Here is a 20405-nt window from a genome sequence, read left to right as displayed (position 1 = left end):
CAAATAAATACTTGGGGGGCAATTTTATTAGAAACGCTTCTAGGCTTACACATTACACATAAGAACTAAATAGAAAGCATGCAATAGCATTCGCAGATCGTTACCTGTTTAATATTGAGAATAAGTTTATTGTCTCTTAGTATTGGTACGCCGATTAATTCTTCTAATTTCACGACCCATTCAACTATCCACGAGTTTCTGCCACTACTCAGCCGGACCAGGAATATGTGTCTATTAATATTAATATTAGTTGAATAATGTTATTATTGAACAATCAAATATGCAGTATTTACAATTTTATTAACCTATATAGTAATCATAAAAATAAAATTAAAACAAATTTCAAAATTTTGGTCCATGTGGCAGTGTTCTTTTAACGCTGGCAGCATTTCCTCGCTGTATTGCGATACTTATTCGATGAGCGAAGAAAGCACCAGCTCTGGGGTCACCAGTACTATCTACCAGGCACCAGCCTAAAATCAGCGGCTGTGCACACGAACCTCACGGCCCAAGAGTCCAACAGGAACAGTATAGAAGTTGGAGGAAGGACTTCTATATTTGAGCCGTTTATTATTTTCCGTCTGCTCTAAGACCGCCCCAGCTTTTTTGCTTGTCCAAGGAAGGTGAGACGGGGCTAACGCGTCCACACAAGTAGCATCCCATACCAAAGCCCGTCCTATCTTCCAAGGGATTGCATTGAACTATAGCGTAATCACGAAGTAAGTTTAACCTTGTCAATTGATCCGCTACATTATAGTACATAAAAAGTGTCGTTGGACATTAAATGCCTTTACAATGCAGTTGGACAGGTGAATCTCTATTTTATTAACGCTAAGGCTATTTATGTTATGTTATGTTAACTATTTTTTAAGTATAACATTATTTTGTAATGTTATATACAGTAGAACTAGGTTTAAAGTTTGTAATTAATTTACATTATGATCTCCTCTTGCCTTCTGGGCACGTCACAATCATTACCAGGTGAATGTTTTACTTATAATTTATACTTACTGCGTAGTAACGAGCACGGTAGCGAGCGATGTCGGCGAGAGATGTGCATGCGCGACGTACACGTCCGTATCTGCGTAATGACCCCGGGACAATTGTGCCAAGAGCGCTGCACCGCGGGCTGCTGATGGGCTATATGGTCTAATACCCTATAAATGGTAATATAATATCGTAAAGGTTACTATATTTCTACCTATAGACCATTCATAAAATATGTTCTGTTGTTTTCACTTACACACAACTGAGGTACATTTGCACAAACCTTTTTATTGAAATATTGTATGAACTTAAAACATTCTATTGGTACTATTTTCACTGTGCTCCCGGTAAAAAGTGTATCTAAACTATTTTTGAATTTACGAACCTCCAGGGTAGAGCAATCTCGAGGAAGCCTTCGACGGGCTACGAGCCTTCCGCCGGATCTCTCTGCGCACGCTCGCAAAGCCGCTTCAGCACTATCGACGCCCGATCGGTGCAAGGCCACACGAGATACTTCTCGGCATATGTCTATGCATAATATGTCATTTTAAATATCTCAGTGGTCGTGTTAATATTTGCCTCAATTATTGTGATAGTAGCCACATCTATAATATATTATTGGTAGGAAAAAAAAAAGTGTTTAGAGTTTAATATCAATAACAAAAACACATGCCATAATATATAAAAAAGTGCAATGGTTTATAACTTATCTTTAAAGATGCACAGACCCATCAAAATACATAATTTATAATTGTCTTTGGTTAACATAGCTTTTCCACATTGAAAGAAAATAATTTTTTAACCGGATTAAAGCTATTTGTATTATTATAAACTTATTATTATTTTAACTGGATTAAAGTTATTTGTATTATTATAAACTTATTATTATTTTAAGATTATAATAATACAAATAGTGTATAATAAACTTAAAATAATAATAAGTTTATAATAATACAAATAACTTTAATCCGGTTAAAAAATTGTTTTCTTTCAATAATTAATTATGGCATTTTTTTATCATTAAGTGTTAGAAAGCTTAATAAACAGTATACTAGTAATTTTGAATAATCTGTACATAATCACTGCAATTAATAATAGTACTTACATCGAACAACTGTACTATCTTCATCTATTCATCCAAAAGATTGAACAGTAAACAAAAACGACACGTTAATGATTACAAGCAAGTGACAATAAAATTGTAATGGTGTATTGGACATAAAGTGACCATGCTTTTAGAAGACTATTATACCATCAACTAAAAATATTTAATATTCATATTCTTTACATGCATGTAGAAAATTAAATCGTGACGTAAGCCAATTTATTTATTTTTAGATTCGTATGCTCGTTGGTGATTCCTTTTCTCATTAGGTTAATTATCAGACAATTACGAAATATATAAACATAGTAAAATCAAGTTTTATGGAAATCACAAGTATATATACAATATTGTAATAAAACAACAGACATGCGTGTCGGAAATAATAGTAAAATTAATTTAAAATACTATGGCGTAGCCGCCTAAAATACACAGGAAACCCCTCCAAGTGGTGTTAAAAAAATTCCACCCCACGAACACCTACTACTGACTAATATTATAATGCCAATGAAATGCCAAAATAAGAACATTAAATTAGTTCAAACCAACTAAAAATCTATACAAAGTTTAAGACCTCACCCAGCGTAGGTCTTGCAATAACTCCAGTGACGGCAAGCGCAACACTCGCAGGGTTAATTTTGTTGGCCTGTAGCACAGCGCTCGGCAGGTCATCTATAATTTCTTTGCTGCCTAAAATCAAAAGCAATTTTAATAATTAATTGAAAGTCTTTCATTGAAATTTAAAAGTTGAAAGAGGTTTTAAAAATCTTTTGATTCTTGATATTCTTCTTATAGCCAAAATAAATAATCGATCTAAATTTACTGACCCAGCGTCGTTTTGATGGATTTATAGGGAGTGGTGAGGTGGGGTGACTCTGCTGCTAGCAGTCGAGTAGCGCCGCTTAGCACAGCTTGAGATGTGGCAGACATCCGACGAGAACAAGAACCCTAAATAAATTCGAATAAATAAACTGAAACACTTTATAAATTTAGGGCCAAATAAGGCTCAGGGGAAATAAAATCACTAGATTTTATAGTTACAATTTCCATAATTCTTGTTCATTCACGATTATTTGTATATTCTAATTTGGAACTGTTATGATGTACCGCTTTAGATAAATTCAAACTATTTAAAGATTCTTTACCATATACGGCTCATAAAAGTATTTCAAAGCCTTAGTAAAGTCCCCAATGTAGCTGTAAGGATTTCCAAGGATGTTCAGTCCTAAAACAAGTACGTAGAACTGCTGGACTAGTTGCTGCCAGTAGTGACGTGATGCGGCATCCAGTAATGCTGGTATTGTTATTGGAGCATTTCTTAGCTCTAGGTAGCTCATTCTGTAATAGATGATCTTTATTAATTATTAATAAAAAAATAAGTTTGCTAATTATTTCAAAAACAGGCAATATATAATGTCGCTATCAAAAAACGCTACTCACCGTAAAACGACATCTTTCATATCACACAAAGATGATCCCCAGGAATTAAACAAATACTCCAACAAATCGCTGTTAAACAACTTCGGTCTGTTTTCCTTCTGAGATCCAAATCGTCTTCTGGGGCTTCCTTCATCACCCGTATATCCTCTAGATGACAAACTAAGGACCAATTTGATCGGCGATAAATGTACAAATTCGAAAATAACACTCCTTTGAGCATTTGTCTGTCCCTTCACGGCTATGATCGGTAAAGGCATATGAACGAGCGCCAAGTCGGCCCTTAACCTCACCGCTGGTTTTTCATCCACCTTCCAGTGATTCAGTATATCAAAAGCGTGGTTGACGAAGCCTCTATCTAAATTCACACAATATTCTTGTATCACAACTTTCAAGTTTTTGTAGATGTCATGGTTTAATGACGGTCGATACTGTTTTAGGAGCTGGACTTCTATACACGGTTTATCTCTCTTTGATTTTAAATGGGCTGGCAATGTAGCAGGGTATAAGACACTTGGGAACACTGCTTCGTGCAACTGATTATCTATTTGCAGCCTTTGGAGTTTCATATGACAGTATGTGTAGGTTTCTGACTTGCGCAACTGTAACCAGACTCCTGGGTTATATGTTCTTCGTAGTTCAGAAAAGAATGGTTTCGTCATTTGCATCTTCTCCAAGTCTATGTGGAGATATTCTTTGAGTTGACATTTCTTTTGCTCAGTTTGGTATTTCTCTTCTATCCAAGCTGTGAGGTCTGGAGCTAACTGTTTCCATTTATTGCTGACGTTAACTTCCCAGCGTGGAAGTGAATCCGATATACTGATATAGGACAATTCCTTTACTTTGTTATCAGTCGGAACGCAAATGGAAAGGCTGACGCTGGACAAGGCCAAGAATACTTCGTAATTGCTTCTTTCAGCGTATATGCTCATTCTGTATTGATACGCGATACGTTCATCTTGGGCTAATACGAAAACTCTTTGATAACCGTCCATATAAGATATCCAGTACACAATAACCTTATCTTTCCTCATTTTCTTGGTCTTAGGTATATGTTCCGGTGGATCTGACATATCGGAGTCGTCACTGCTGGAGGTGCATAGTTCGGGTGATTTGGGAGTAAGTCGTTTAAAGGTAGAAGAAAGCTTAGATGTCACACTATTAGTGACGACATGTGTTGACTGTTTTACTGTGTGAAAACTAACTTGCTCTTCGCCGTAACTGAAAATTAATTATATAAAAATTTTCGAGAAAAACAACAAACAATAATAACAAATCGTAATCATTTTTTTGCAATGTTTTGTACCACTACATGCTGCACTTTTTATTTAAAAAAATATAACCTACATCGCAGACGCAAAATTTATTTGAGACTTGAAGTCTGCACTTACCCATCTTGCGAGAAATCAGCGGTGAATCCTTTACCCTTGTTATTGTAAATGTTCCAAATAAGATTTCTATCCTTAAGGGGATCATCCCAAGTATACAACATTGATTGGTAGGGACTAAGTAACGCCACTTGCCCCGAATTCATCTGATAAATAAGAGCATTTACTTTATTTATCTTTAAAATATTACTTTAAGAATGCATCAATTCAATATTTACATCTTAGTACAAACTACAAGGATCGTAAAGCAAACCAATAGCAGTAGTAAATGTAAATTTAGCATTAATTTAACTTCTTTTCTGACTATATGAATAAGCTTATTTTGACTTTGAAGGTTCTCTTTTAAGGTCTCAATAATGAAGTATTGCGTTTTATTGTTAATAATTTTACGATATTGATTAAATAATGTATACCTGATGTAACTTCAGGAAGAGATCTTCACACAAATTGTCGATGCGTACGGGAGAATCACCTGCGCGATATGGCTTGTACGTGATCGTGAAAGGTCGGTCCGTACCACCTGTTACCTCTACGCTGATAGCTGACTGAAAACGGATTAAAATAAAACTCATTATTTTTGTAATTACTTTGGACCATTGGAAACAATAATGAATTTACGTATACTTTTTTTATTGATTTAAGACTTGGATATTTATAAGGACTTCTTCCTTTATTTTATAACAGGCAGAACCGTTACGAAAATGTTAGTAAATAAAAAATACGGCGATTATAATTTAATTAGATTATTCATGTAAAAAATGCACAAGGCTATAAAGCTTTTACAACAAATTCCATTATTTACTTTACAATCTACTTCAGAAGTTATTGTAAAACAGTATATCAGGAAATTCATTTTAAAAGTTTAATAATAATCTTTGATTTAACGCAGACGAAGTCGTGAACGTCAACAACTATTATATATTGAAAGTTAAATTGTTACATCACTGGACGTCATGTATTTGTTCAGTTCACCACTAACTTAATTTACAACTTTCCATTACGCACCTATAAGGTTCGGAACGCGATTTCACTTCCGCTCAGTTTTCAGGTGACTTGTGGACAAAATGACGTTAAAGCTCATTATAGTGATATGTGTATTACAAGTGATTACATCCGTAATTTGCAGTAGTAACAGAAATAATTACACGCGGATTAAAAGGGCGAAATATTATTCTAATCCACCGCCGAGATTTTATAAACTGCCGCCGCCACCTCAACTAGTACGAACTCCATTTTCTTACACGCCACCCCCTGAATACATGGATGGAGATCACCCTGCCCGAAAGCCTATTAAGGTAAATAAAAACAAGGAAGGTTTAGGCGATGAAGATTTTAAAAATCTCATAAAACATCTATCGAAACAGGATTTTGATAGGATTCTCAAATTGGCAGCTGAAAAAAACAGATATTCGACGCCCTTCGAAAAGAGACCGAGCAATGTTTACAATAGTGAGCAGGACTTTCAAGTAAATAAAGCGATTCAGTTCCCCGATAGTGACCAAGTAATCCACATTGACGATACGTCATCAAGTAACTTTGTTCAAATTAAATCCACTAATAACATAGAAAGGGATCCATACGTTAAGCCAGATATCAGTCCATATCTAAGTCCAGAAGAAACTCATAAAAATGAACAGATTTCATATTTAAATGGAGTTATTGAACAAGAATTTAATCCTGACGTTATAAATCATGTACCAAACAGCGATTCCAATAGCCATACATATTATACAAACAGTGACACAATGCAAGAAGAACGATTACCGAAGCCTGATAATTTAAGAGACGTTAGTGATTTTGAAATTTCATACACAAATAATGTGCCTACGATTGTCAAATCAAGCTCATATAAATTAGAAAACTTTGCAAATTTGCCCTTAATGAATTACGAAAACTCTAAATTAGAAAGTGTTAACTCCTACAACGTTCCGCATTACACGGTAAGTTTATTGTATGTCATAAGGTATTAAAATAAACAAGTTTCCTTCTTCATTCGATAATAATACATCAAAGTAACAAATGAACAGAGTCATCTGATAATAACAGCCAGCACATACACAGCCCACACTAATGTTATAAAGTAAAAGATCTTTTTTGGTGTCTTCGAATGCGCTAGTTTCATTAACTTGAAGCTTGCGCTTGAAGAAAGTTGAGGATTGGACTGGAATTTAAAAATGTTGGATAGTTCATTTAATGATTTTTCATTAAAGTAACTATCCTCAATCGCTACCACGAAATCAACACGCGAGACAGGTATAAATAAATTTATTTCCAGGTAACTTCATCTAGAAACCAACAGCCTCAGTCATTATCAGTATCGTCATCTTTTTCATCACCCGTACAACCAGCACCTCTGAAATCATTAGCAGCAGAGCAGAGCGATGCCCATCTCAAAGCTATTAAGATATGGACTCATAAATCCACAGGAACGGCCTATACTCTACACGATGATGGGACCCTGTCTTTGGAGAGACCAATTAGACCTAAACGAAAGTTTTAAATTATTTATTTATGTAACAAAAAAGCTTTAAAATAATAAGATATTTAAAATATAGAATTAAGTAAATAAATATAGTAAATGTAAACGATGTATAATTAAGAAGGGCTTTAGTCCCATAGCTATTAAAAATTATAAGATTCAAATTATTTAAGTAATAATTACTTACAACAATCACATATCACTTTAATTATGACTTGCCAAAATGATTTTGGACTAATTAATTCATCAACAAACAAAGTAAACAAGAAAAGATTTAATTGGAGTAGCATCAATAATAAACCAACAATGTCTTTAACTCAAACAAAGCTAAAAAATAAACTTACTCCTTTATCCATCCTCAGAACAGTGAAATGGTTCTCAGCAATAGGAAAGTGTTGCGACACGACCATTGAGTCCCGGAACTTGCAATGCATGGCCATAGAGTCAGTTTGCGGCCAAAACGGTGTACATTGCTGCGGAGCTAAATCTATCCACAGATCAGCTGTTTCGTTTTCCTCCATAAAACGCAAATGCCTCTTGGTGTCATTGTAAACAATGAAGTATGGCAAAAGGGTCACGATCTTTGTCAGTTGAGGCGATAGTTCAGATAGGGTCACCTACAATTAAATATTATGATAATAATAAATATATATAACAAGTACATAATGTGTTGATACGAGTAATCTAAAATGAAAAAAGTGCGTGCTAAATAGTAATAAAATTACAGACTGCATTTTTCCTGTGAGTTTTTATAGTAAAGGAACCTATCACATAAGAAATATACTTTCGATTCGTTTATAATAATACTGTTTATAACTAACATATAAATTAATTGGTTTGAATAATTGAATAGCTGGACATCTTACTTGCAGCAATATCCGATAATTGATCTTCCTTTCAGTGTGAGCACAGACTAACAGACCAGGGGACTCTGCGTACAATCGCGTAGCTCGTGACCATCCCGACTGATGTGCGCGTACCCGAACTCTTTCACCACGGCGACACAAACGCGATCCACTCTCACACCATAGTAACGGCTCTTCTGTTACTTCGTAGCAAACATCTGATCGACCCTGAACACATAGTAGGCGTTACAGTTATGCGGGCATTCGGCATCCTTATCCGCTCCATATCTTCACGCATTTGCCTCATTCCCTGGGTTAAAACTTAGAAGCACGTGACTTGGTGGTATACGGCTTTGAAGACACAAAAAGCTGTTCTAGTAAATCGCAAAAATGTGATTCCTTTTACTAAAGCGAATATGGGGGACTTTAAACTTCATAACGAAGACAAATATAGATGAAGAAAGATGGAACGATACTTAAGGTTCATATAAAATGGTTTTTTTTAATAGGACCCCTAGTAGCCAGCCTGTGGCCGAATAGCTAAGCAACAGAGGAGTTCTAGTCTAATATCGACGTTCCTAAAAATGAACTTTATTAACTTAATGTAGGTTAGGTCGGATTTGATTTGTCGGTGATGAATACTCCGTAAATATTCTCATATTTATGGGCGAGTTGGAGCCAGCTGACCGGTGGGACCCGCGTCACTATGTTCATCTAACTGACATATTAGACAATCCTTTGGCAGACATTTTCCAATATATTTGAATTATCCTATAAAATGTTCACCTTTATCTGTAGTGGTAATCCAGTTTTATTAATTATCCAATAGGGTGCGTACAACAGTAGCCTCAAAGTGGCGGCTTGCTCTAACCGTGCTCGAATCACGAGTCGTTTATTACCACCCTCCGTCTCACATTCTGTCGTCATACTAATTGTTTTCTCGTTCATATCTAAAAAAACATTAACAAAAAACGTCATAAACCAAACCAGTATTTTAGAAGTTTACAAAGGTTTAAATGACCTTCTTCACGGCATATATAACTCAACAGTTCGAGTGCTTTATAGCCGTCTTGGTCAAGAAGACGTCTTTAAGAATGTCGTTTTTAGTTGTAAGATTAGAGAAATTTATGTAACTAGGGATGAAGGAGCATATAACTTGGGATGTTAAGTAAATTTGACAATGAGTAAGACGAAATTATCATTAATTCATTTTATATTATTTTCGGAGTTGTTTATATACTTCGTATATCTTATTTCTAAATTCGTATTTATTTTTTTAAGAACATGTTGGCAGAAGACGCAAACAAGTGACGACACAGACTTCTAATTTTAAAAAAAAACTAAAGAAGAACATTGGTACATATAATAAAGATATTATTATTAAAACCACTTACCAGGTAAATAGGTAAATCCTCCAGTCCAAGGTAAGCCTAAGTAATGAACATCTAATGTGAATCGTATCGGCTTTCCAGGAGGTAACGTATACAAATGCGACTTTTCTCCAGCTTCCAACCTCACTTTTAAGTCTTCCGCATTTTTTTCTGACTTTTCCGTGGAAATTTTCACCTGGGCTTGTAGGGCATGTGGTACCCTGTTGTGAAGTGCCAAAGGTGCTACGATGCGTATCAGTAAGTTCGGAATTGATCTATTTATTTTGGTTGACTGGCATCCTGAAATATATTTTAATAAATCATCATACAGATACAAAATAATTTTTAAAATTAAAACGAGTCAAGGAAAAGGAGAATAGCCACGAGTACTTAAAAAAACATTATTTAATTAAATTTACCTTCAACAGGCAATACTCTCATAGCAAATACACTGGAATCATTGTCTTCCAACGCTGGACACATTATGTCTCGAGGAGTTCCAATGTCATTGATGAGGTCCATCCACCAAATACCTTGTGAACTTGCTTTGAAACTTCTAAAACGTAAAAAAAACATTTCTACAGCCTCTCTTTACCAAACCCACCAAAAGTGTTGGAAAACATTTTTATTTTTGGTAATTGTACAAAACTTACAAACTAACTCTTACTAGGTACTTCCATAAAACGATTTTACTAAGCACTGTAAAAAAGTTTACATAACCTGTTTCAATTCTGCTATTCAAAATGATGTATATTGGTTAATGTCTATGTCTAATTACACATTTTACAGAAGGAAAACTTACTCGAAATTAGTAGGTACTACATAGAGTCTACAGTGATAAGCCACGTAAAGAGGAACGTTGAAAGTGTCGTCTGGTGCAATGACGGCAAGGCGTAGTAGTCCGCAGAATGGATTCCTCACTGAGCCCACACATTCTACACCGGCTGCTTCTAGTTCTGATTGTCTATACAGTAATTCCAGGGCGTATGACGTTTCGTTGCGAACCTAATTTAGATTCAATGACTAATTTTAAAAATATAACATATTTCCTCTAACAATATATGATAAAACAATCATTTAGTATTATCAATTTCTTGAATTTGTCTGCCTAACCATGCAACAATAACTATGATTTATTTCACTATCGTTCGATGGGATTTATAACTGTTTTTTACTTTAAAAAGAAAAGAAACTTATCATAGCAATTCAAAAATTATACCTGTAAAGGAGATCTAACAACAATTTTCTTGTTGTTAAACTTGGATGTTCTTTCGACAGCAATGTAGTATCGCGTACCGTTTTTACTTGGGTGTAAGACATGTAGCTTGGACACCGCACGTTGGGGACATAGAATCTAGGGATGCAAAATTTTGTCAACAAATAAATTAAATGAAATAATATTTGTTATGGTTAGCAGCTCAATAGTTCGGGAACAAATTTTTTAATGTTAAATCCGAATTAAGTTTGTGGAGATTATAAGAATCTCCATATTACAAAAATATTAGCACTGGCCAAAAAATCAGTGGCACTACAACCTTTTTAGGTCTGTGCCTCAGATTTATGTATCTGTTTCAAGATCATGTCTGATGTTTTCCTTCACTGTTTTAGCGAATGTTAAATGCGCATATAGAAAGTCCATTGGTGCACAGCCGCGGATCGAACCTCTCAGAGATGAGAGTCGCATGCAGAAGCTACTAGGATTTGCCTATCAAACACAAAATTAATTAATAATATAAATTATATATTGTCAGCTGAATGAATAATGGCTTACAGTGAGGTTATCGAAGTCTTGAAGTTTGATGTGCAGCGTGTGGTCTGTGAGTCGTCGATGTAAGGAATCTGCAGTAGGCGGGGCTCCCGGAGAAGTATGAGGATCCCCGCCCACTGCGCTATATCCGAAGCCACCTTCGAAACTGTAATATAGTAACATTAAATCACGTTTTTGATAATTATATCGAAAATTTCATTTTATGAAAAAATATGAATAATTTATATCGTAAGCAATTACCATTATAACCACGAATATTACGGCGTAAAGAATGTGTACTTTTTGTTTATAACTTACCAGTCCCATTCATCACTTATATCCGTCATCTCTTGCTTCGACTCTTTTTCCATTTCATCAAGCAAGTCTGCCCCGGATGTATCATAACCTGTAAAATTTATTTCTTAACGAATAACCTATCAATGATATATTCTGCTGGTGATGAATTTCCCGCAGCCTTACCTGGAGTGCTAGGTCTGCTGGTATCAAGGTCATAGTCAGCTTCGGCGAGAACTTTGTCGTTGCCAGTCAAGTCTGTTTCGGTTTTAGTTCTTAGTTGCACTGACGAACCAGGTCCTGTATACATTATTTAATATATTATATCTGCGGTTCGAATTTAAATAAGATAAAATATGAAATGAGGTGAAAGAGGTTTTACGTTTTTGCACCTGAACCTTTATTCGATTAAAACGCAATATTTAGAGCATACCGAAGGATTACAAGACTATGGTATTCATCAGTATTACCTATATCATTGACGAGGGTCAGTCCCGGAGCAACAATTGCAGATACGACAGCCGTTCTGTCCAATACAGCCTCACTTAGTGCTCTAAGCGCACGCGCGGCGGAAGGTCCTAAAGTCACTGAGAGTAGAGATCGGGCTTCCAACACTACATATGTGCATAGACGATTCTCTTCAGACGTCGACTCTACGCTATCTTCTCTTTCTGGTTCCTAAATTGACACAAACAAAATTAATGAAATGGATGTTTATGTAAGTAAATTGTGAATTAAACAATGTGACATTACTATGTATTCGACAAGTAGAAATATAAGACAGTTCATATTTAATAATTGGATTGGATTGTTTCATAAATATGGAATTCTAAATGGGATTATGCTTGGAGTAATCAGTGATCAATACTCTCACTCACATTTCCGTGAATGATATAGATAAACATGTACCTGAAGAGTAACCGCTTTGTGCTCTTCTTTTTTCTCCTCACCATCAATGAGAGTTTCAGGCTGTTCATCTTCTTTATCGCTCTGTTCTGGAGCCGAGGAGTCTTCATCATTGCTGACTTCTTCAGCACTTGATTCGCTGCTATAAATAAAAATGTTTTTATAATTTATATGTGATTTTAATCAAAAAGTAATCGTTTAGCCATCGCGAGACCACATGTGCCGGGAAGAACGCGAATCAAAAAGCGATAAGGCCACCAGTTGCACTCCTTTTCATTTAATTTCGTCAATGGTATTATATATATGCTACGAAGTGTTAATAAATAAACATGTAAATAAATTCTGTTAATTTTATTTTTATCGAACCAAATTGTTTTTCTTATGATTATTACTTCTTAATAACTCTTACTCCATAAACAAATGTCCCATGGCATCGGACATTTTATCAATCTTCTCTCCTTCGCTGTCCGAATTTGACTCGTCAAGATCCAATGCTCTTAAGAACGACATATTGCTAGCTTCAAAGTCGACATTATAGCCCTTATTTTCTTTATCATAAGGACTACGTATAAAAGTCATCTCATTATCTGTATCAGCCTCATCTGCAGACGTCTCCGATCCAAATTCATTGCGTTTTTTGTTCTTTTTCTTTGTTGGTGGGACATGATCTGATACTGATTCCTCTTGCTCGTTTTGAGTCAAACGTGCCGACATTGGGTACGATTTGGCCTAAAAATATTCATTAAGAATAAGCTATCATTCGTTTAGTTATTATTTATGGGCATGACATAACATGGAAACAAAGTCTTGGAATAATTAAGAAAATTTTCTATATCAATATGCAAGACCTTATGAAATATCATCTTCGAATAAATTTATTTCTTAAAGATTGATATATTTGTTAAAGAGATTTGCTTTATTTATATATATGATATAAAACACTTAATGTACCTGGAATATAGAAGCAATGAGTTCCCAGGCGCTCTGTTTGTTATCTTCTACCACAGGCTCTATAATCGGCTCCCATACAGACAAATGATCATTATATACACTGGCCTGAAGACGCAGTCCTCCCGACCCACGCGCCTCGCCTGTCCATTCTGATATGGTAAGCTCCGTAGACATCTGTTAAACAATGTTGTTTGGTGAAAAAGACGGATTTTGAATTATTGTTAGTCATATCCGGATTTAGTGTTTAGTCTTTTGTAAGGTTATCTTTTGGTCCCACGAAAAGATAAATAAGTGAAAGTGCATAGGCCTTGTAAAACATTAACTCTCATAAGTAATTATATTTCATAGATTAATTAATAAAATACACACTCACACATATATTATATATAAACCTCAGAATCTTTTGGTATCAAAATCCCCTACCTTAACCAACAGAACGGGAATCCTTGCAGTCTGCTCAAGTTCAAACATAATGCGCACTATAGGGACAGTAACTACGAATGTTTCTGTAACTTTTCCAGCAGGATATTTTGGCTGTATGTACGTGTCTTCGGTATGAAAGGAGAGATATGGAGCAACTTTCTTTGGCGCCCATATATCCTCGTCGTGCTTCTCCGATTGGGGATTATAAGTTGAGAAGTTGAATAGCTCCTTTTCATCCGGTACCGCCAGCTCCGAGGACACTTCTTCGATTATGTCTATAAACAAAAAACGGGCTTTAAAAATGTATATAAAACTAACAACTAATCTAAACTAACATTTTATACAAAAATGTCAGTATGAACAATACTGCCAAAGTTAAATGGCGTTCTGATATAAGAAATTATTCTTTAATTAAAATGTGTTGCTTCTTTTGATTCTAACAAACTTACCTAAGACAGTGTGTATAGTGGTGGCTGCGACGTGCATGTTGACTTCCGACACTGACAATTTCACTTTGACGCCTTCCTCGATACTCTTAAAGCTTTTTGAGAATTCAAGGTCACACGGCTTCAGTACTAGCTGGGGTGGAAGATTCTTCAATTTTGACTGCAATTTCGACATAATTTGAAGCCCAGCTAAAGATATTACTAAGGATTCAGTATTGGAGTGATATGAGTAATCCACGATCAGCTCTGTCCTGAGAAGAAGGGCGTGTCCTTCAGTTTTATTAAGGTCGGTAAAGAACATTATCTCGGGTTGTCGACATTGTATTGATATTGATAAACTGGGTCTCTCTTCGGGCATCGACGTTGCTGTAATCAATATTTCAATAATTAAATAATAACAAATTATAATTGCCGCTATTTTAAAACTTAATATTTATATATTAAGTTAATAAAAAAGTTAATCCTCATTTAAGTTGAAATAAAATACTGTTAAACATGGATATTTAAAAAAAATAAGTACAAGGTTGTATGTGTGTGTGTGTAATGTCGTATATACCTACATATTAAAAAAAACATTAGTGTTACAAGCATTTAAGGCGTGGGATCAGATTTACGTACATGATCATTTTTGTTAGAAACAAAACCACTAAGCCGTTCGTTCAGTGCTAAAGAATTTTCAAAGTATATTTATATTATAATTTTGATATTAACATACCCGTAGAATAATAGCCGCTGGTAGAATCACTCGAGCTGGGGAACCTTCCAGTTCTGTTATTGTTACCACGGTTCGGCTGATCACCTACGTAACCATGGTTTACCACACCACCGTCCATGGTTTTATCACCTGTAATAAAAAATGATGTAATGGAACACATTATTACATTTTAGTACTTAATAAAAGAATTTATCCATCATATGTTGATAAAATCAAATTTTGTAGATATACAAGTTGTAAACTAATGCTATATTCTCGAGGTTTGTTCCATTCAATATGTTTTCCTTGTCCTAATTTTAAGTCAATTAAAAACAAAAATTATTCCCCGTAATATTTTCCCGCATTGCTGTTTACCTTACCTATGTTGAGACTCACCAGGCATAGCGCTGAGAAGAGTCCTGACTAAATTGATCAAGAAGGGCGGAGCCAAGTTCAGTCTCGTCTTTTCCACTCTAAGATCGACATTAATGGCACGGGACGACCTTCGCACAGAGAGCTCAAGCAACGCAGGCCGCACTACGGCTATTCCACCGGATGAGCGGGATCCACCGCCTTGTGATTGGAAGATTCTACAATAAAGATTTTTTCATAACTGTAGCATAACGATCAAACATCTATAACTAATTGATCAGTCTGTTACCAAATGCTTTAATATAAACATGATCGCTACATTGCAGATAAATAATTAAATAATGTATCTAAAATTAAGTGAAAATGAGGAAAGCTATGAAATTGTCAGATTTGAAGATAAAGTTCAGATTATTATATAATAAGATTCCCAAATTGTATTTAAAAAAATTAAAATATGATTAGTCAAAGCTAGTTTTTAAATTGTACATCTCATGCAAAGAGACGTAAACGTAACAAATTAAAAAATCTATAGGTAGTTTTGAAAAAATAAATTTAAATCATTAATCCCAAAGTGTTATACATATTACAAGTTAAAAAAAAATTTCGTATAGCAAGTATTAGTTACCTTCGTATAGCAATACTTGTATCAGGTCGAATATCCTCAACGAGTAGACTCTGCAGACTGGCTTTCATCTCAACACTATTGTCTGAAAAGTAATCAAACACGACAGTTGCTTCTCCCGATGTTAATTTCGCTAGGCCGTGGTTTAAGTCTCGGACTGGAGAACTCAGGACTTCGTCGAGATCTGAGAATAATTTGAGTTCTATTCCTTCTAGGGTGAATCTGAAAAACAGATGTTTAACAATAAAATAGTTACAACCAATAAATTATAAATTCATATTAGTTTGCTGTAAATCAATTTATACCAAAATGATTACCTTAATTTTATGATCGGAGGAGATGTGCATTTGTATAGAAATGTGACAGCATAAGTGCAATACGTTTGAAACCCCGTAATTTTTAAATGTCATTAAAAGAAAGCTTTTCGATACTTGTGTATAAATTGTACCAACATATGGACCTCAAACTTGGGTGCCCACTAAAGCGTAGCATACAAAGCTAGAGGTGTGTCAATGATTGATGGAACGATGTATATGGAAGAAAACATAAAATAAGGAATACATAAGAATAATAATTAAGGTAGCAGATATTACAATACTTAAGTGGAATTGGAACATGGCCAGAGTAAGAGAAAAGTGGAGCAAGAAAATTCTAAACTGGTGCCCAAGGTACAATAAACACAAAAGAGGATGACAATTTAGAAGACGGATAGACCGAATTGAGGAAACTGCAGCTAGATGGCAGAGAAGGCATAGTGTAGACAGGCTGAATTTGGAGAAGGCCTTTCCAAAAAAGTACACACAGGTATTTAAAAAGAACGAGTTGATAAAAATATAAATGTGTTTAAGTGTAAAATTATTTAAAATAATCATTATTAAATCTTAAACGCCATCCGACAAAACGATCATTAGCATCACCGGAAATGTGCATAAGACACGAAGGTGAAAATTATATATAAAAATAAATTATGTACAATTAGTCTATACCTCATGATAGACTCCTTACGCACAGTTTCGCCTTGCGAAAAGAAAGCTTGCAACTTTTTAACTTGCTCATCTGTTGGAGCCAACTCTATAGGCGAAGTTGGCACAATCATACCTGTAAGAAATTTTACACAATAATGACACATGGTAATGAAGAACTCGAAGCCTAAACAACCAGTAATTTCTTCCATGTCAATAATATATTAGTAAATAAAATAACTATTTTGATAATAAAAACAACAAAGCGAGGTTCGAAGTACGAAATCTCCACAGTCATGATATTAATGGTGTCCTATATTCTATAACATTCGTATTAATGACATGTATTACATACGACGAGGTTTTCACAACTATAATTAGCGTGTTGCCACGGCGAGCGTTGCACAGCGACACTTGACGTGTTACCATATCGAGCTGTTAACGACGACTTTACTCCTTACATGTGTTTTCCTTGCGCAGGATTCTTTGTATCATTCCATCACCTTTACGCGCGAATAGTTGTATGTGAAGGAAAGGGATGGGAATAGTATGGGTAGGAGGCCGTGTGTCAAACCAAATATCTAATGTAAATACGAAGACTTTACGTGGCGCAACCAATTACTCACCAATATAATTGCCTTCGCTCAAATTGTCAGTCCATACAGCGAAGAGCGTAGCCAAGTCCTTCTGTCCAATATTAATATTAACCGTATCCATCGTTATATCTGCTTCACACAGAAGTAAGTCTCGATACGCGGCGACGTTTGACACTTGAACGTACCCAATTGTACGTTTCAGGTCACAACGCACTGATATAGATTCTAGGATTGGTTCCTGGAATAATATAAATAATCATACGTCTAGAATAAGATACAACAATAAGATACCCTTATATCGTTTTGCTTCTACGCACTCCGTGAGTTAGTTGGTTAATCTGCCTGCGTCTAAGTAACCGAACTATATCAGTAAAAATATATTTGTTTCGATTAGACTGATACACATAAAAATTACAAGTTACAACAAAATTGTTCTTTATATTTTGGAATTCTTCAATTGAATCGAGAGTTAGAGTCAAAAAAAAATCAAAAGAACTTAATTCATCAGATACTTATGTTCATTAAAACTGGAATATATTACGGCATAAAATTAAAGAGTAAATAGTTCCATAGAAAACCAATATTCACATTACATAATGTAAAGGTGCTTGCATCGACTAAGTATTTATTTTGGGGACGGTATTTTATTAATTTGATTCATAAAACTTGTAAATTATATTCAAACTCAAACAATATTTATTCATATAGGTAAATAAGTAAACTTACGAACGTCAAAAAGAAGTTAAATTAATTGTAAATTTACATTTACTACCAGTCCGCAAGTCATGGGCGTAGAGCGGGTAAGAATAACTCGCAAGAAACTTTCCGCCACTGTTTTTAATCGCCAAGTATTGAGTCATACACATTGTTTGAACTCAATCCCAAGGATTAGGATCATTTAAGTATTCGTCAAATTTATAAAAAGCTGTATTTATTAATTTACGTTTAACGAGGGCTTTGAATTTATTTAATGATAATTCTCTAATTTCCCTTGGGAGTTTGTTGTAAAAACGAATACAATTTCCAAATAAGGAGTGGTTTATCTTCTGGAGCCTGGTTGGTCGTATACTCAAATTAGTTCTATTTCGCGTATTATACTGGTGGAAGTCACCATTTGTTTTAATCATTTATTCATTAATTTCTCATACCTGAACTTCTAAAGTACCAGCTAAGGTCATGACGGCTCTGGACAGAGTGACATTGTCTAGTTTGAATAAAACGTTATCTATAACGGGACTCTGAATTGGACTGGAAGCTTCTTGGCTTATATTCACTGTCTTGAAGAAATTCTCTATCAGGAGATCACCTGTAGCAAAAAATAAAAATTAAAAAGGTTAAATGCATAACATTTTGTATTAATTTGAATTGAACATACCTAAGTTGAAAACCAACAAATTAGGCGATGATGGCTTTTGAGGCAGCAACAAAACTGGCGCGTGTATCTGAAATATTATAAACAACATTTAGAATGCCGTATACCACATAATAGTCAACGCATTTATATAATTTTACCATTAAAAAGTTATCTATAAAACACGCAAAAATATGCCCAAACTGGGGTAAAAAGTCCCAATTATTATATAATAACATACCAGACAACAAAGTATAGCAATTAGACTGGTTTTACTATGCGTGTCAGATCGTTTAATAGCCCTACCTCAATAGCCAGACTGACTCTGATGACAGAAGTTCGTAATTCTGCTGCTTGTTCGTGAGCCGCTCTCTCCGCCGCGACAGCCGCTTCAGTCGCCGCCGTAGTAGGTATGAGCAATTCCAGAAATTGCTGGAAATATATTTTTTCCACTATTAATAATAGATAAAATAACAATTAATAATAAAACCTATACATAATTTATTAACTATTATTAGTTTTTATAAAATGAAATACTAACTTAATAATTTGGAGAGAAATTGTGCATAAAACTAAATGCTTCATACAGAACAAATTTTATATTAAACTAAGGTTTCCATAGTGACAACATTATTTTCAAAAACTTGATATGTGTGAAAACAATATTCTATTTAATATTGTCGTTTTTATACCAGTATAACATGGACTTATAGTAAAGAAAATTAAATTCCAATACTCAAAACTGATTTCATACCTGCAAATTATATATAAGGGAGCAGAACAGCACGATGTGAAGTCGACCTATATATATACGTAACTCTGCTCGGGGTCTCGCTTCAACACCACTTGATGAACGTACATATTTCATTTCTAAGACTTTGTCTTCGTCTGGCCATACCAACTGAAATTAGACTTATATAAATGTACTAATATTGCAATAGATATTTCGTATAAGTTCAATATTATAAAAAATCCTAAGTTTCTTGTCGAATCAATAAATAAACAAATAGACAATCAGACTAACCTTGGGATAGAGCGTGGCATCAGATAAGTCGTCAGCTTGCAATGAGCCAAGGTATAGGCGAAAGACAAGTCGGTCGTTGGCGCGAAAAACACAGTCACTCTCCAATGCCACGATTCGCCATTCTACAGCGCCTTCTGTTTGACACGCGCGAATTCGTATACAGGATACCCTAAATAAAAATAAAGGAATTTAAATGGAAGGTCAAGGTTAGGGAACGGAACGAAACGGAGTAAAACTGGTTAAATCGATTTTGTTAAACAGTACTTCTGAAGATTTAAACAAATGAAAACGTATTTATTTATTATAAACAATGAATTATAATGTGTAAGATTTGATAACCAGCGTTCCCAGCTCTTCCCAGTTCCCAGTTCACAACAAACTTTATAGTAACTCGCATGAGTGAGTTTTT

At 34.9% G+C, this 20405-nt stretch overlaps 1 protein-coding gene across 1 annotated transcript in view; it reads right to left on the bottom strand.

Annotated features, from left to right (window-relative positions):
- Nucleotides 1-20405, bottom strand: part of LOC123720752 (vacuolar protein sorting-associated protein 13A-like) — a 33219-nt gene that overhangs the window by 1845 nt on the left and 10969 nt on the right. Inside the window, exons 18-53 of the mRNA XM_045677500.1 lie at nt 19997-20165; nt 19727-19873; nt 19279-19404; nt 18997-19063; nt 18770-18927; nt 17652-17859; nt 17050-17161; nt 16067-16285; nt 15466-15659; nt 15091-15219; nt 14379-14741; nt 13930-14204; nt 13507-13680; nt 12965-13284; nt 12559-12697; nt 12120-12327; nt 11836-11949; nt 11674-11761; nt 11380-11521; nt 10828-10962; nt 10411-10613; nt 10028-10164; nt 9633-9908; nt 9025-9188; nt 8260-8466; nt 7738-8010; nt 5328-5459; nt 4918-5060; nt 3530-4747; nt 3235-3427; nt 2917-3037; nt 2669-2779; nt 2093-2116; nt 1373-1515; nt 1012-1157; nt 105-231 (exon numbers count right to left, since the gene is read on the bottom strand). Coding sequence (XP_045533456.1) covers nt 105-231; nt 1012-1157; nt 1373-1515; nt 2093-2116; nt 2669-2779; nt 2917-3037; nt 3235-3427; nt 3530-4747; nt 4918-5060; nt 5328-5459; nt 7738-8010; nt 8260-8466; nt 9025-9188; nt 9633-9908; nt 10028-10164; nt 10411-10613; nt 10828-10962; nt 11380-11521; nt 11674-11761; nt 11836-11949; nt 12120-12327; nt 12559-12697; nt 12965-13284; nt 13507-13680; nt 13930-14204; nt 14379-14741; nt 15091-15219; nt 15466-15659; nt 16067-16285; nt 17050-17161; nt 17652-17859; nt 18770-18927; nt 18997-19063; nt 19279-19404; nt 19727-19873; nt 19997-20165 — 7105 coding nt within the window. The remainder of the gene's footprint in view (nt 1-104; nt 232-1011; nt 1158-1372; nt 1516-2092; nt 2117-2668; nt 2780-2916; nt 3038-3234; nt 3428-3529; nt 4748-4917; nt 5061-5327; nt 5460-7737; nt 8011-8259; nt 8467-9024; nt 9189-9632; nt 9909-10027; nt 10165-10410; nt 10614-10827; nt 10963-11379; nt 11522-11673; nt 11762-11835; nt 11950-12119; nt 12328-12558; nt 12698-12964; nt 13285-13506; nt 13681-13929; nt 14205-14378; nt 14742-15090; nt 15220-15465; nt 15660-16066; nt 16286-17049; nt 17162-17651; nt 17860-18769; nt 18928-18996; nt 19064-19278; nt 19405-19726; nt 19874-19996; nt 20166-20405) is intronic.

Source organism: Pieris brassicae, chromosome 2 (genome assembly GCF_905147105.1).
Source record: "Pieris brassicae chromosome 2, ilPieBrab1.1, whole genome shotgun sequence".
Classification (NCBI taxonomy): Eukaryota; Metazoa; Arthropoda; class Insecta; order Lepidoptera; family Pieridae; genus Pieris; species Pieris brassicae.
Note: the sequence above shows the minus strand (reverse complement) of the source record. Positions and strands in the feature narration are given on the sequence as shown.